The 18475-nt window shown below is 40.6% G+C and overlaps 1 protein-coding gene across 1 annotated transcript in view; it reads right to left on the minus strand.

Annotated features, from left to right (window-relative positions):
• LOC109931158 (GMP reductase 1) overlaps positions 1-18475 on the minus strand; it is a 96076-nt gene that overhangs the window by 28115 nt on the left and 49486 nt on the right. The window contains exons 6-7 of the mRNA XM_020530499.2: positions 14752-14858; positions 5985-6027 (exon numbers count right to left, since the gene is read on the minus strand). Of these exons, the coding sequence (XP_020386088.1) occupies positions 5985-6027; positions 14752-14858 (150 nt within the window). The remainder of the gene's footprint in view (positions 1-5984; positions 6028-14751; positions 14859-18475) is intronic.

The raw sequence follows: 18475 nt of genomic DNA on the forward strand, positions 1-18475 counted from the left end.
CAAACTTTGTCATCTACCATGTCAGATTCCATAAGGATTTTCTATCTTTCAATGAGATTACCTTTCATTTCTCTAAACTCAAATGATGGAGGCTCAAATTACTCAGCCTGTCATCATAAGTTAACTGTCTCATCTCATGAACCAATCTAGTGAACATCGACCGTGGCGCTTTCAATGCAGGTATATCCTTCCTTAAAGTTAAAGATCAAAACTGCACACAGTACTCAAACTTCAAGGTAACCAGTGCATGGCTGACGGTGTCAGCAGCAGATGAGCTGTGCCAAAATCTGGACTGACATAGTAAAACAAAGGACTGCAAATGCTGGAGATCTGAAACAAAAACAGAAATTGCTGGCAAATTTCAGCCAGTTTGGCAGCATCTGTGGGGACAAAGCGGAGTTAATGTTTCAAGACCTGTGATTCTTCTTCAGAGGAAGAAATCTGAAGAAGAGTCACCGGACTTGAAATGTTAACTCTGCCTTCTCCCTGCAGATACTGCCAGACCTGCTGAGTTTCATCAGCAATTTCTGTTTTTGCTTCATGACTGACATGGCTGGGAAAATGACTGAATGGCAGCCAAAAAATGTAGGGATAATGGGTAGGTTCTCAAATTGGCAAAATGTGACCAGTGGTATCACACAAGAATCTGTGTTTAGGTCCTCAGTTATTCACACTATTTTTTAACAATTTGGATAATGGCATAGAAAGTCACTTTGCTGTTGATACAAAGTTAGGTAGCATGATAGACAATGTAGATGATAGCACAAAATTATGAAGGGATATTGATAGGGTAGCTGAATGGGCAAAACTTTGGCAGACAGAGTTCAATGTAAGCAAGTGTGAGGTTATCCATTTGGACCAAGAAATGATAGATCAGGAAACTTTCTAGTTGGTATGAAGGTAAATACAGTGAATGTCCACAGAGACCCTGGGATTTGGGTACATGGATCTTTAAAATGTCATAAACAGATGCAGAAAGTAATGAAGAAGGCTAATGGAATACTGGTGTTTATATCTAGATGACTGGAATACAAGAAAGCAGCGGTTATGTTGCAGTTACGCAAAACCCTGGCTGGACCCCACTCAGAATACTGTGAGCAGATATGGGCACCACAACTTAGGAAGTATATACTGACCTTGAAGGGGGTACAACGTAGGTTTACAAGATTGATACCCAGACTTCAGGAGTTAAATTTATTAGAAGAGATTGTACAAATTAGGCATATTTTCTCCAGAAGGCTATGGAATGATCTGACCAAGTCTTCAACACATTAACAGGAAAAAACAGGGTAAATAACAATAAGCTTTTTCCATTGGCTGGGGATTCTAGAATTAGGGGGCATAGCCTGAGAATTAGAGCTGACCGTTCAGGACAGATGTTGAGAAACACTTCCGTACAAAGGTTGATGGATGTTTGGAACTCTCTTCCACAAAGGGCAGTGGATGCTGGATCAGTTGTTAATTTTAAATCTGAGACAGATATTTTTTTGTTAAGCAGAAGTATTAAGGGATGTGAACCAAAGGCAGGTATGTGGCATTAGGCCACAGACCAGCCATAATCTCACTGAATGGTGGAACAGGTTCAAGGAGCTGAATGGCTTACTCCTGTCCCTATGTTCCAAAGAATTGGAGATGGCCAATGTTGCAAAGGTGTTTGATGAAGTGGATATGTAGTCAGGAGCTCATCTTGTGATCATACATCAAGGTTGTAAACAGTGTGACTCAGCTTCAGAATATTGCCAGGAATGGAAACGTTAGCCAAGCAAGGGTATTGACTGTAGATTCATTTTTATTTCAGCATCAAAATAGACTATTCGGTCCACCATGTCAATGCCTATATTTGTGCTGGTGTCACTTAGGTTCCATCTACTCTAACTCTGACTTTGTTTCCCTTATTTTCTTCCAATCTGTTTCCTTTACATGTGTTCAATTCCCATGATTGGCTTCAAGGACTAGTTCCAGGAATTTTTTTCCACCCTATATAACTAAATCAATGACTGGAAATAGCTTTTCACTATTTCCTCATGAAAGCACTTTTAATACTTCTTTTAGAGTTCTCATTAACCTTCACTGCTAATGTTTACTGTCTCATTATAATTATTGCTTTATCCCTGGTACCATGTTGAATCAACACTGGACCTTTTATACGTCTATGATACATTTTCCGTATTAAAGGATGCAAAGCAGCATATCATAGTCCAACTGTAATCTAATTAGTAATTTAAGGAGAAGTGATTTCACTTTTTTACTCTTGTATTTTGTCTACCTGCATTTTTTTTTTCACTCATTTGTGGGACATGGGCGTCACTGGGTGGCCAGCATTTATTTCCTGTCCCTAGTTGCCGTTGAGAAAGTGGTAGTGAGCTGCTTTCTTGAATCATTGCAGTCCACATGCAGTAGGTTGACCCACAATGCCCTTTAGGCAGGGAATTCCAGTACTTTGATCCAGTGAGGCTGAAGGAACAGTGATATGGTTTGAAGTCAGGATGGTGAGTGGCTTGGAGGGGAACTTGTTCCCATGTATCTCCTTCCCTTGTCCTCTTAGATGGAAGTGGTCAGTGATTTGGTAGGTACTGTCTAAGGATCTTAGGTGAATTTCTGCACTACTCCTATAGATAGTACATTATTGCTGCTACTGAGCATCAGTGGTAGAGGGAACAGATACTTGTGGTTGTGGTGCAAATCAAACTGGCTGCTTTGTGCTGGTTGGTGTCAAGTTTCCTGAAAGTTGTTGGACCTGCACCCATCCAGACAAGTGGGGAGTATTGCATCACAGACCTAACTTGTGCCTTATAGATGGAGGATAGGCTTTGGGGAGTGAGAAGTTGAGTTACTCGCCGTAGTATTCTTAGCCTCTGACCTACTTTTGTAGCCACTATGTTTACGTGGCAAGTCCAGTTGAGTTTCTGGTCAATGGTAACTGTCAGGATGGTGATAGTGGGGGTTCAGTGATAGTAATACTGTTAAATGTCAAGGGGCAGTAGTTAGATAGTCCCTTATTAGAGATGGTCATTGCCTGGCATTTGTGTGGCGTGAATGCTACTTGCCACTTGTCAGCCCAAGCCTGGATATTGTCCAGATCTTGTTGCATTTGAACTTGAATTATTTCCGTATCTGAGGAGTTGGGAATGGTGCTGAACATTGTGCAATCATTAGCAAACATCCCACTTCTGACCTTATGGTAGAGAGGAGGTCGTTGATGAAACAGTTGAAGATGTTTGGACCTAGGACACCACTCTGCAGAGATGTCCTACAGCTGAGATGACTGACCTCCAACAACTACAATCATCTTCCTGTGTGCCAGGTATGACGCCAATCAGCAGAGAGTTTGTCCCTGATACCCATTGATTACGGTTTTGATAGTGCTATTTGATGCTACATTCATTCGAATGTGGCCTTGATGTCACTCTCACCTCGTCTCTGGAATTCAGCTCTATTGTTCATGTTTGAACCAAGGCTGAAATGAGATCAGGAGCCAAAATGGCCCTGGTGGAACCCAAACTGGGCATTACTGAGTAGGTTATTGCTGAGCAGGTGCTGCTTGTCAGCACTGTTAATGACACCTTCTATCACTTTACTGATGAACACAAGTGGACTGATGGGATGTTAATTGGCCAGGTTAGATTTGTCGTGCTTTTTGTGTACGGGACAATTTTCCACATTGTCAGGTAGATGCCAATGTTATAGCTGTACTGGAAAAGCTTGGCTAGGGGAGTGGCAAGTTCTGGAGCACAATCTTCAGTACTATTGCCGAATGTTGTCAGGCTCATAGCCTTTGTAGTATCCAGTGGCTCCAGCCGTTTGAATCAATTCACTGAAGACTGGTATCTGTGGTGCTGGGGACCACTGGAGGAGGCCAAGGTGGATCAGCCACTTGGCACTTCTGGCTGAAGATTGCTGCAAATGCTTTAGCCTTACTTTTTGGCAATGATGTGTTGGGCTCTCCATCACTGGGGATATTTGTGGAGTTCCCTCCTCCAGTGAGTTGTTTAATTGTCCACCCTCATTCATGACCAGATGTGGCAGGACTGGAGAGCTTAGATCTGATCCATTGATCGTGGGGTTGCTTGGCTCTATCTATCACTTGCTGCATATGCTGTTTGGCATGCAAGTAGTCTTTTTTGGTAGCTTCAGCAGGTTGATACCTCATTTTTAGATATCTCTGGTGCTGCTCCTGGCATGCCCTCCTGCACTCTCTATTCACCCAGGGTCATCCCCTGGTTTTTTTTAGTGATGGTTGAGTGGGGGATATGCCGGGCCATGAGGTTGTAGATTGTATTGGAGTACAATTCTGTTGCTGTTTATGGTCCACAGCACCTCGTGGATGCCCAGTTTTAAGTTGCTAGATCTATTCGAAGTCTGCCCCATTTCATACAGTAATAGTGCCACATTCCACAATGGAGGTTATTCTCAATATGAAGGTGAGACTCATCTCCATGAAGACTGTCCTGTCACTCTTACTGATACTGCCATGGATGGATGCAGAAGGCAGATTGGTAAGGATGAAGTCAAGTGTGTCTTTCTCTCTTGTTGGTTCCCTCACCACTTGCTGCAAACCCAGTCTAGCAGCTATGTCTTTCAGGACCCAACCAGCTTGATCATGATTACTGCTGCTGAGCCACTCTTGGTGGTGGACATTGTAACCAAGACAACATTTTGACACCCTCAGTTCTTCCTCCAAGTATTGTGCAACATGGAGGAATACTGATTTATCAGCCAAGGGAGGATGGTATGTGGTAACCAGCAGGCAGTTTCCTTGGCCATGTTTAACCTGAATCCATGAGACTTCATGGGGTCTGGTGTCAATGTTGAAGACTCCTGGGGCAATTCCCTCCTGCCTGTATACTGCTACAATATAGTACCCACACCGCCACCTCTGCTGGATCTGTCCTACCAATGGGATCGGAAATATCCAGGGATGGTGATGGTGGTATCTGGGACATAATCACACTCATGGAATCATACCCACAATGTCATGCTGTTGCTTAATTAGTCTGTGAGACAGCTCTCCTAATTTTAGCACTAGCCACCAGAAGTTAGTAAGGAGAACTTTGCCCAGTCAACAGGGCTGTTTCTGTAAAACCCATTTAGTTTACTGTGTACTTTCTACTGCAATATAGTTTTTAAAGATCTGAGAATCTGCAATAAAGGTATATTTTTATTCTGAAGTTCTTTCTAAAATGCATTCATAATACTGTCATTTCTGTCACGTATCCACCCACTCCCCTAACCTGATATCTTGCACTCTTCCTCAATTTGTCATGCTGTCTAATTTGAATTCTTGCATGAATTGATAGTGTCCATATCCAAATCATTTAGACATATGGGGAACAAAGAGAAGTCCCAACATTGAAATAGAGACTTCTATCTATACTGTGTCAATTATTAACACTACAGCCACTCTTGTAACCTCAACACTACTTTTAATAGCATGGGCCTTAATCTTTCCACTAAAATTTAAAGGTTGTATTTTATCAATTTTTTCTTGAAATTATAAACTTTTTTTGAGTTTTCTTTGTGTCAACGGTTTCTGTTCTATCAGTCAACAGATGTTAAAGGGTCCAGTTTTCCGACCTCATCCCTGTCAGTTTTCTTTTTATGGAGAGAAGAAAGTGAAATTTAAGGGAAAGCCAGATCATTACATCAAAGGAGAAAGAAAAAGTTATACTGATAGAGTTAAATGAATTGGTGAGGTAGGATCCCTGTACAATGGATATAAATATCTGTGTCGAATAGTTGAGCCAAATAGCCTATATTTCTATGCCAAATTATTATGTTTTCCAATGTAACAAACTTGTTTTGTTTTCCCATTATTGGAACTAATTAACTGGTTATTGCAACCTGCCAAATAATCAATATTGATAGTACAATCTCCTTTATGTTCCCATCTATTCACTTACTATTAAAAAAATACAACAGACAGAAAAATTCCTCATACAAATATATTCTTGTAATTATGCTAAAGACATGATCTGAAAACGTACCAAAGGCTTTGGCAACATCGCCTGGGCAACTGCAACCACCGTCCTTCAGAAAATGGGAAAAAATGGCAGATCAGAATTAGCAAGAAAAAATATCTGAACATCACTGAAGATGCAGAGTAATTTATCACAGATAAATCTGAAAGTTTTTTTGCCAAAATTGTGAATTCAGACTGAACAGAAAATAATATTTCAGTTCCTGAAAATGCAGAATTATTAGTAGTATTTTATGTTTTAATTAATTATCTTGAGTTCCGAGTAGGTGTTTAGTTGGTTAAGTGTGTGTTGTGTACAGTCATATGGTGTTATATAACACAAACATTGGTAATCTAATCGGTCGCAGTGACTTGTGTTCTAAACAGATAGAAGTCTAGAACGTGCAAGCATCCCTGCCTATATGTTTCAGGTGATTGTTTTCAGTGGCTTTACTTCCACGATAAGAATCAGAATGACTGCTGAACTAGACATTAAGACTTCTTTTTAAAATATATTGCACTAAATTTATTTTAAATTAATGAATAGATGTGTTTTGACATTGCCCAGCATTACACTATAGGCTGAAAAGTTGTGATGCACAATCCAAGTAAGTACAAGGAGGCTCAGCAAGATCACAATTTTTTTTCCCTGTCCTCATCCAGGCAAATGGGGAGTATTCCATCATATTCCTGACTCATGTTTTGTAGATGGTAGATGGGCTTTCTGGAATCAGGTGAATGACTTGTTGCAGGATTCCTAGCCTCTGGCCTGCTCCTGTAAGTATAGTACTTATACTAGTCCGGTTCAGTTTCTGATCAATGGTAACTCCCAGGATGCTGATAGCAGGGGATTCAGTAATGGTAATGCCATTAAATGTCAAGGGCTGCTGGTTAGACTCTGTTCTTAAATACAGTTATTGCCTGACATTTGTGCAGCATAAATGTTATCTGCCACCTATCAGTCCAAGATTGTACACTGTCCGGGTTTTGCTGCATTTGGGTGTTACTCCTTCAGTATCTGAGGAGTTGAGAATATTGCTGAATATTGTGCAGTCATCAGGAACCATCCCCACTTTTGGTCTTACAGTAGAGGGAAGGTCATTGATGAAGCAGGTAAAGATAATTGGACCTAGGATTCTAACCTGAGGAACTCTTGCAGAAATGTCCTGGAGTTGAGATGACTGACCTCCAACAACCACATTCATTTTCCTTTGTGCCCAGTGGAATGTTTCCCTGATTCCCATTAATATCGGATTTGCTAGGACTCCTTGATGCCACACTCAGTCAAATATGGCCTTTACGTCAAGGGTCGTCACTCTCACGTCATTTCTGAAATTCAGCTTTTTTATCCATGTTTGAACCAAGGCTGTAATAAGGTCAGGAGCTAAGTGGTCCTGGAAAAAACAAACTGAACATCAGTGAGCAGATTATTGCTAGCAATGGCTGTTTGATGGCACTATGGGTGGCACCTTCATCACTTTATTGATGATTGAGAGTAGACTGACAGGGCAGTAATTCTCGGGGCTTGATTTGTCATTTTCATTTGGGTACAGGACATCCTGGGCAATTTTTCACATTGTTGGATAGATTCCAGTGATGTAGCTGTACTAGAACAGCTTGGCTAGGGATGCAGCAAGTTCTGGAGCACATGTCTATAGTTCTATAGCTGGAATGTTGCCAGGGCCCATAGCCTTCAGCAGTTTCTTAATATCACATGGAGTGATTTGAATTTGTTGAAGACTGGCACCTGTGATTCTGAGGATCTCTGGAGGAGGCTGAGAAGAATTACCCACTTGACGCTTCTGGCTAAAGATTATTAGGAATGCTCAGCCTTATCTTTTTCACTGATGTGCTGGGCTCCCCCATTATAGAGAAGGAGCATGTTTATGGAGCGTCCTCCTCTGCTGAGTTATAGAATCATACAGTACAGAAGAGGCCCTTTTGCTCCTCGCGTCTCTCTCCAAAATATATAATGCTACCTATACTAGTCCCATTGTCCTGCACTAGGCCCATAGCCTTGAATGTTATGACACTTAAAGTGCTCATTCAAGTATTTATTAAAAGTTGAGGGTTCCTGCCTCAACTACACTCCCAGGCAGTGCATTCCAGGCTCCACTAACCTGAGGGTGTAAAGGTTTTTCCTCAAATCCCTTCTAAACAACCTGCGTATCACTTTAAAAGTATGCCCCCTTATTACTGACCCTTCAAATAAGAGAAACAGCTGCTTTCTATTTACCCTGTCCATGCACCTCATACTCTTATACAGCTCCATCAGGAATGCCCCCTAACCTTCTCTTCTTCAAAGAAAACAACCTGAGCTTATCCAGTCTCTCTTCATATCTGAAATGTTCCATCCCAGGCAATATCCTGGTGAATCTCCTTTGCAGCCCCTCCAGTGCAATCACATCCTTCCTATACTGTGATGTTCAACACTGCACACTCCAGCTGTAGCCTAAACAAAGTTCTGCACAACTCCAACATGACCTCCTGCTCCTTTAATCTATGCCAGACTGATAAGGCAAGTATCCGGTATGCCTTCTAAACTATACTATTCACCTGTGCTGCCATCATGAGGGATCTGTGCACAAGCACCTCAAGATCCCTCTGTACCTCAGTTCCTACTGTCTTGCCATTCATTGAGTACTCTCTTGTCTTGATCCGTCATCTTACATTTATCAGAGTTAAATTCTAGCTGCCACTGATCTGCCAATCTGACTGATCAGCTTATATTCCCCTTTAATCTTAAAAGTTTCCTTCTGTCAACTAGCTAGCCAATCTTTGTGTCATCTGTAACTTACTTATCAACGCTGTCCCTGCAGTCTCATCTACATCATTTATATCACAGGTTATAAGAGACCCACATTGATCTCTGTGGTACACCGCTGCATTAGGGAAGGCAACAGCCCAGTGATATTATCACTGGACTGTTAATCCAGAGACCCAGGTAACATTCTGGGGACCTCGGTTCAAATCTTGCTATGGCAGATGGTGGAATTTAAATTCAATGAAAAAAAATCTGGAGTTAAGAATCTAATGATCACCATGAATCTGTTGTCAATTGTCGGAAAAACTCACCTGGTGCACTAATGTCCTTTAGGGAAGGAAACTGCCATCTTAACTGGTCTGGCCTACATGTGACTCCAGACCCACAATGTGAATGACTCTTAATTACCCTTAATTTCCCAGCCATCAGCAAAATAATGGCTCCAGCCACACAAAAAGCCTGCTGCCGCTACCTGTCGCTTGTCACTAAGCCAATTTTAGATCCAACTTGCCAAGTTACCCTGGATCCCATGAGTTTTTACCTTCTTTATCAGTTTCCCATATGGGTCCTTGTCAAAGGCCTTGCTGAAATGCAAATAAACTACATCAACAGCCCTACCCTCATTCAAACACTTGTTCACCACCTCAAAAAAATCCATCAGATTTGTTAGGCATGACAAAGCCATGCTGACTTTTCTTTATCAAATCTTGCCTTTTTAAATGGAGATTAATTTTCTCCTACACTGTTTTGTCCAATAGTTTCCCTACCACTGATGTTAGACTCACTGGTCTATAGTTTCCTGCTCCATCTCTACCACCTTTCTTGTAAAGTGAAATCACATTAACTGTCCTCAAGTCCACTGGCATTGCCATGTGGCCAGAGATCACTTGAAAATTTTGGTCAGGTCCGCTGTAATTTCCTCCCTCATCTCCCATAGCAGCCTGGGATACAACTTATTTGGACATGTAGATTTGTCCACTTTTAAATGTGCCAAACCCTCCAATAACTCCTCGCTACTATTATATCAATCTGTTCAAGAACTTTACAATCCATCTTCTCAAATTCTGAACTTACCTCCTCTTTCTCCAGAGTAAAGACAGATGTGAAGTAATCATTTAACGCTCCACCAATGACCTCCGGTTTCATGCACAGATTGCCCTCTTAGTCCCTAAAAGACCTTCTCTTTCCTTGGTTATTCTCTTCTCTTGATATACTTGTAGAATAGCTTGGGATTGTTCCTAATCTTGCTACCAGTATTTTCTCATGCCCTCTCATTGCTCCTCTAATTGCTTTTTGAGATCCCCCTGCATTTGCTGTATTCCTTTAAGGTCTCCATTGTTTTGCTCCCTTTGCACCTGTTATACATCTCTCCTTTCCTTTTTGTCCAGTCCTGAATGATCCTAGATATCCATGGTTCTCTGGGTTTGTTGCTCCTACATTTCACCCTAAAGGCAAAATATTGGGTCTGTACTCCGCCAGTACCTTTTTGAATGCCTCACAATGTTCTACTATAGCTTTACCCTCCAGTAGCTGTTCTTAGTATTTTTTATCAGGCCTTGCCTTATTTTAATAAAATCTGCCTCATCCCACTCAAACTCTTTTTTGCAGACTATCTTTCTGTTTTACCAATAACAAGCTTAAAACATACGGTGTTGTAACTATCACTAAAATCTGGAGTTAAGAGCTAATTATGTTGATCATTGGAAAAACGAATCTGGCTCATTAATGTCCTTTAGGGAAGGAAACTGCTGTCCTTACCTAGTCTGGCCTACATGCGACTCCAGACCCACAGCAATGTGGGTGACTCTTAACTGCCCTCTTGGCAATAAATGCTGACCTAGCCAGAGAAGCCCACATCCCATAAATGAACAAAAAAAGTAGGCAGATTTCAGAGAAGTGTAAAAATAATAGGGTAAATAACAGGAGATATCAACTTCCCAATATTAACTGGGTTGGACAAAGCATAACAGGCTTAAATGGGAGTGGAATTCTTAAAAGCTATTCAGGAGTGTATTTTAAGCTAACACTTAAGAAAGTTTTATAAATGATGTAACAGTGCCCCGCTGAGATGTATTCTGGGCTACTATGAAAGGCAACAGAGGAGATTACAGGGGATTTGACATCAATTTTCAAATCCTCTATGGACACAGGAGGTGCCAGAGGACTGGATGACAGCTAGTGTGGTACCATTATTCAAGAAATGTGGTCAGGATAAACCAGGGAACTATAGCTCTGTGGATCTAAAATCAGTGGTAGGGAATCTAGTGTAAAAAATGTATCAGGAATAGAATTAATCTTCACTTAGAGAGGCTGGGGTAGTTAGCATAATTTTGTTTGATTTGATTTGATTTATTACTGTCATGTCTATTGAGGTATAGTGAAAAGTGCTATCTTAAATGCTTTACAGGCAGATTGTACAGTACAAGTGCATCAGGGTAACAGAACAGAGTGTAGGATACAATGTTAGTGCTGCCAAGAAGACACAGAAAGATTAGTGTAGAGAGATTAGTAGATCAGTATTAGTGTTAAAGAGGTCCATTCAAAAGTCTGATAACAGCAGGGGAGATCATGTCTCTCAGGTTTGATTGAGTTTTTCAAGGAGCTGACTAGGGGTATTGATGAGGGTTGTGCAATGAATGTAGTCGAAACGGACTTCAGTTAAGCTTTTGACAAGGTCTCATATGGGAGACTGGTTAAGAAGCTGAAAGCCCATGGGATGCAAGGCAATTTAGCAAATTGGATCCAAAATTGGCTTAGTGGCAGAAGACAGAATAATGGTTGAAGGTTGTTTTTGTGACTTGAAGCCTGTGTCTGTGACATACCACCGGGTTTGATGCTGGGTCCCGTGGTGCTTAAAGTGTACATTAACGATCAAGTTCACAGATGGCACAAAGATTTACGGTGTGGTAAATAGTGAAGATGAAAGTCTTAGATTACAGGATGATATTAGGAGGCTTGGTAAAATAGACAGAACAATGGCAAATTTAACTTGATCCTGAAAAATGTGCATCTTGAAAGGACTTACAAGCAAGGGTGTACACAATGAATGGTAGGACTCTAGGAAACACAGAGGATCAGAGACACCTTGCCATACATGTTCATAAATCCTTGAAGGCGACAGGACAATTGGATAAGGTTCATAAGGCATGTGGGATATTTAACTTTATTAGTGCAGGTACTGGACGTAAGGGCAGTGAAATTATGATGGAGTTGTATAAGACATTATTTAGGCAACAAGCTGGAGTACTGTGTGCAGTTCTGGTTGCTACACTGTAGGAAGGATGAGATTGCACGAGAGAGGGTACAAGAAGAGATTCACCTGGACATATGCTGGAACAATTCAGTTATAAATAGAGACTAGTTATGCTGAGTCTAGTTCCATTCTGTAACTGTTCTGAAGTTTTGAAGAAGAGTCTTTGAACTTGTTGCTGCCAGACCTGCTGAGTTTCTCCAGCATTTTATACTTTTATTTCAGATTTCCAGCATCTGCAGTATTTTGTTTGTATTTTAGGTGGAGAGTAAGTGGAGGCAGAGAAAGATGATAATACAAGTGGAAACCAGGTTGAATATAGGAAGTGAAATAAAAAGGGAGAATACAAGAAGAGCCTAGCAGAAAATACATAAACTACATATCTCTTATAGGAAAATGGGGATTGATTAGGGCCTAAAAGGGGATTTATGCAGAGAAGCAGTGGGTATGATTGATAGGATACATGAGTACTTTGCAGCTGTCTTCACCAAATGGTATGATTCAAGCTGATAGTCATATAGGACAAGTCAGATGACAGAGTGAAATCTGGCTCGATGGACGATAAGTTTTATTTTTCCTTTCAATTTATCTGGAGGTAAGTTACTGAACATGTTCACAAAGAGGATGCCAATGTAGTTTTAACCAAAGAATATCAAAGTTTATTAATCAAAAGAAAAACACAAACTATATTACACTTTACAGAAATTGTTTGAATCAATCTTACTCCATTGGTTCTGCCATTTTTGGAATATTGCATACAATTCTGATCTCCCTGCTATAGGAAGGATGTTATGAAACTTGAAGGGGTTCAGTAAAGATTTACAAGAATATTGCCAGGAATGGAGAGTTTGAGCTATAGGGAGAGGCGAACAGGCTGGGGCTATTTTCGCTGGAACTTTAGGGGCTGAAGGGTGACGTTATGGAGGTTTATAAAATCATGAGGGGCATGTATAGGGTAAATAGACAAGGTGGGATAGTCCAAAACTAGAGGGCATAGGTTTAAGGTGAGAGGGGAAAGATTTAAAAGGGACCTCAGGGGCAACATTTAGGCAGAGCCAAATTTGGATGTTGGAGTGCATCATTTAGAACTTACAAGCTCACTGTATTGTTCTGTCTCTAAGTGCAAACAAAAAGCGAAGCAGCAATCAATCCAGTACCATCACTATTTGCATACATCCTGTCTCAGTGGCAGGGCAGAACCTGCAGAGGCAGTAACACAGCAGTATCCAGTTGCCCTGGAAGCTCTTAACATTGACTGTGGACCCCATGAAATCTCATGCCTCCTGAAATGACTGCACAGAGGCCAGTATCCCGTCACCAAGTCACTCTTTATTTACTTATGTACGGTAGACTGGCTATGGCCAGTCAGCTCGGAAGTCAGACCCTGAACTGAGGAGATTCTAAATCTCCTCGTTATATTAGTCAGCCAGGGCTTTCCTGTTTGGCCACGGTTAACAACCCCAATCAAGGATCTCATAGTCAACAAGATCCAGCTGGTTCCAATCACGAGAGGGCCCCACCCCCTCCCCAGTTATTGATTCCTCCACTAAGAGAAAAGGTTTCTTTCAATCTATCCCATCTATGTGCATCATAATTTGGTACACCTCAGTCTGGGTCCCAACTCAGCCTTCTCAGTTTTACAGGAAATAAATCAATTATGTTAACAGTGAAGTAACTATTAATAATTGTTGATTACACAGTGAGACTGGACTCAAAATATTAGCTCTGTTTCTCTCCACAAATGCTGCCAGCTGAATTTTTCCACCATTTTGCTTTTATTACTATCTCTTTTAACATCCAGAGAGCTCTGGCTTTATTTGCATTACCTTGCCTTTTGTGGGAATGTACTGTGGGCTATGGCCAGCAAAAATTTGGCCATGGAGACAGTGTGCTTCATTTGTAGATGGGATTATTTTCCATCTATTAATTTTAATGGATGTTACTTCGTATAATGAGCCCTTTTATTGTTGCATTCCCTGATTGAGAGCTCCTCAGCACTTATCGCAAGAGAAGAAATACTGGAGACTCGGATGATAATTTTCAGAAATTCTCTGTACTTCATGGCAGTGATAGACACACCTCAGACTCCATGCGGATCTTTACAAAGTGGTAATTATCTCAACACACTAATGTAAGTTTCCCTATGTCACATTATTCTGTATCTTATATCTTATCTGGACTATAATGAGGTTTAGTTGATGACAAACTGCCTTATTGCAGGCTTTAATATAATCTTGATTACATTGGGTCTGGTAACTTTCATCATGTGTTCTCACTGTGTAATCAACAATAATTAATAGTTACCTCACTGTTAACATAATGTATTCCAGTCTATAGTTTAAACATCACAGTTACTCTAATGAGAGGGTGTAATGTGGGTTCTAAACAGACATTACCAATGAATCAAACAAAAAGCAATTCATTAACAGGAAATGGCAGTAAAGTTATGCAAAATTAGCATAAACAAGTGTAAAAAGCAAATCCTTCTAAAACTGCCTAAATGATCAAACTATGATTTTTAAAACTTCTTTATTCACAGAATGAATGTGTTACTGGCGAGGCCAGCATTTATTGACCATTCCTAATTGTCCTTAAGATGGTGACGGGAAGCCATCCTCTTAAACTCTATAATCTATTTTTGTATATTTGAATATGTCCCCCAAACACGTCTCTTGAATACAAGGCATCCAACCAAATAAAGTTCTGTTAATAAAGAAAATCAGTTATTAAGTCCATTCCCTAAAGTTAACTGGTTTAACTGATATTAAGTGTGTCACTCACAGAGATGATGTGTCCTTTAAGGCCATGAGCAGAGTCGGCACACTCAATAACTGCACTCAGCTGAGGGTAGCCAACTCCTGTTTTAATCCGAGTTGTGCACACGGAACCTAGAAAGATTTAAAAATAGTTTACACCAACAAAGAACAAAATGTGCCTTTATATGTTCTTTTATGATATTTTCAGGAATTCGCAAAGTAATTAATAACTTGTTGTCACAGATGTTAAATGTACAAAAATGGTGTCCAATTGCGCACAAGATCCCAAAAATGACAGGTAAACATAGAGCCAATTGATTATTTTTGTGTTCTGGATGAGGGAGCATTGAGAATTTTCCACACGTGCTTTGTATACTGTAATGGGATTTTCACATCCGTTTCACTTGGCAAAAAGGCTTTCATTTAAAAAGGATATACTTCCTGGGGTGGGGGTGGTGGTGATATAAGGGAAGTTTATATTTCCAGTCTGGGGCTTAGGCTTGAACCAGCAACTGTCTGATTTCTCAAAGAAAAAGCCAAGTTTGACAGGAGTAGGTGAATCACAATATTGGTTCATTGAGTACTATTCAGGCATAAGCAGCAGGATAGAATACATAGAATGCCTACAGCACAAAAGGAAGCCAAAACGGCCCTCTGCAAGAACAACTCAGCTTGTCCTACCTGTCTGTCCTTTCCCCATAGCCTACAGCCCTAAGAATTTTTTCACTTCAAGTACATACCTAATTTCTTTTAAAAGGCACAATTCTTCAACTTCTTCAATCTATCCACATAAGTGAAGTTTTTCAATTTGGAACCATTCTCATAAATCATTTTCATTATCTCTCAAAATCAGCCCTGACCCTCCTTGTGCGTACTTTTACTACATACTGCTACTACTTGCAGAAGACTTCTGGATTCTCTTTTACGATACCTGACAGTCTCTTCTCAAAACCACTCTCAGCAAAGTCACAGGGAAATGAGAGATATGTGTGCCAATTACAGAGTAGTCAAAATAGGGGATGTTAATATTCCATATTTTTAAAAAAAGTAATTGTGTAAAGGGAAGTGAGGTGAAAAACTTCATGACTTTGAACTTTCTATATTCAACATGGCCCTCACATGTATTATTAGCCTGAACTTATGATATATAGCCTACTTCTGTTTCATCCTACTTTCTATCTCTTTCACCTTCAATCAAACTCTGATTTTGGGTGACTGCTCATGAAATGTACCTCAACAATATCCAAACTATCCCACACTTAAGGGGAGCTCATTGTTCCATTACAAATTTGCCTACCAATCTTCCTTTCCAATCTGCCTATACCAGATCTGTTATCAAACTGAAGATGACCCTCATCCAATTAAATAGTTTTTAAAGTCTGCACTGCTCCTTGTCCTTTCTCATGATATTGTAAGGGTTAGATTAGCAATGATCGCTGTTCCACTACTGATACTCCACTTGACCTACGACAATTCCAAAACAAAATCTAGCAATGCTTCTTTCCGTGCTCATCCAGAAATGTGCTGAACAATAAAATCCTCCCAAACACAATTTGGGAACTCTTCCCCCATCAAAAGATTCAAAATCCATTGAGTGAAAAAACATGCTCCATATCTCATTCCTAAATGATCAATCCCTTACTCTATGTTCCAGATTTCCCAGCCCGAAAAAACAAGTGCCCACTTGTCTCAATGCCTATCCTATCAAAGCCTTCAGAATATTATATGTTCCACTGAGATCATCTCACATTCTTTTAAATGTGAGTGCACTTGGGCCTATGTATTCAGCCTCTCAACACAGGACAACCCTCTCATCCCCAGAGTCAATCTAGTGAACTTTCACCTTATCACCTTCAATGGAAGTATATCCTTCTTTATGTAAGGAAAACAAAACTGCATGCAGTTCTTCAGGGGAGGCAATGGCCGAGTGGTATTATCACTAGACTTATTAATCCAGAAACTCAGCTGATGTTCTGAAGACCCAGGTTAAAATCCTGCCATGGCAGATGGTGAAATTTGAATTCAATAAAGAATCTGGAAGTAAGGGTCTAACAAAGATCTTGTTCCAAAGTCCATTGCCGATTGTCAGGAAAAACCCATCTGGTTCACTAATGTCCTTTTGGGAAGGAAAGTGCCATCCTTACCTGGTCTGGCCTACATGTGACTCCAGACCGACAGCAATGTGGTTGACTCTTAACTGCCCTCTGGGCAATTGTAGCAAAATTTCCTAAGCTGAAGCCCCAGCATTGATCCTTATTGTATTCCATCAGTTACAGATTTCAAATTTGAAAATGCCCTGTTTATCTTTAGTCTTTCCTTCTTGTTCATTAACTCATCCTCAACTCCATGAGATCACATCTTGCATATTATCGTTTTTTGGGTCTGGTACCTTATCAAATATCTGTTGGAAAACCTTTGGAATACTACATCCATTTTTTACATCCTCAAAAAACTCTAAAATTTGTCAAACACAATTTGTAAAGACATGCTGACTGTGTCTGCTCATACTATTATTTACATTAATTTTGAAGATCATTAACCTTTGTTCTCTATTTCCTTCCTCCCTCCCTTGAACAACAGTTACACTTACTACCTTCCATGCACCAGGACCTTTCTAGAATCTGCAGTCTATCTCTGCAGTCATACCTTTTAGAACCCTAGGATTTGGTCCTGAGACTTCACTTTTAGACCCTTGAATTTCTCTAATACGTCTTTTCTGTGGCTATGTTGTGAGTTCAGATGTAATTAAATCTTGAGTTCAAGTACATGCTAATATCCCATTCAACAATTCATTAACACCTTTAGACAATCTGTAATAGATGTATGCTGACCAGTTGGAGTTCATTAGCTCAGCTGGCTAGATGGATAGTTTGCGTTGCAGAGTGATGCCAACAGCGTGGGTTGAATTCTCGCACCAGCTGAAGTTACCATAAAGGATTCTCCTTCTCAAACTTTCACCTCATCTAAGGCATGGTGAGCACCAATACTCCCTCTCTAATGACAGAGCAGTCTGATCGTCTGATAAGACTATTGTGACTTTTACCCAGACCAGATGATGCCTGCTCCAGAAAAGGGGACAGGGAGGGAAGGCAAGCAAAGCCTGCTATCCTAAAGAAGTGGAGGTGCTGGTTTTGGACAGGGGTGGACAAAGCCAGAAGTCACACAACATCAGGTTATAGTCCAACAGGTTTATTTGAAATCACAAGCTTTCGGTGTGTCAGGTGAAGTCACCTGACAAAGGAGCAGCACACCGATTTGATTTTATTGATTTTGGTTTTATTGTCACATGTACTGAAATACAGTGAAAAGCTTTGTTTACAAGCGGTACAGGCTGATCACAGCAAGCAAAGGATGTACAGATCAAAAGGGCTTAGAGGCATATGGGACACATTGCAAGTTACACTATTTCAGGCTAAAGTCCATTCAGCATTCTGATAATGGCCAGAAAGAAGCTGTTCCTGAGCCTGCTTGTGCGTGTTCAGGCTTCTATGTCTTCTGCCTGACGGAAGAGGTTGTAGGAGGTCGTTACCAGGGTGCAATGGGTCTTTGATGATGTTAGTCACCTTTCCATCCTAATGAGCAGTGTAAATAGAGTCCATGGATGGAAATTGAATCAGAGATAGTAGGAACTGCAGACGCTGGAGAATCCGAGACAACAAGGTGCAGGGCTGGATGAACACAGCAGGCCAAGCAGCATCATAAGAGCAGAGAGGCTCCTCTCTGCTCCTATGATGCTGCTTGGCCTGCTG

This window comes from Rhincodon typus, chromosome 2 (genome assembly GCF_021869965.1).
Source record: "Rhincodon typus isolate 14 chromosome 2, sRhiTyp1.1, whole genome shotgun sequence".
Classification (NCBI taxonomy): domain Eukaryota; kingdom Metazoa; phylum Chordata; class Chondrichthyes; order Orectolobiformes; family Rhincodontidae; genus Rhincodon; species Rhincodon typus.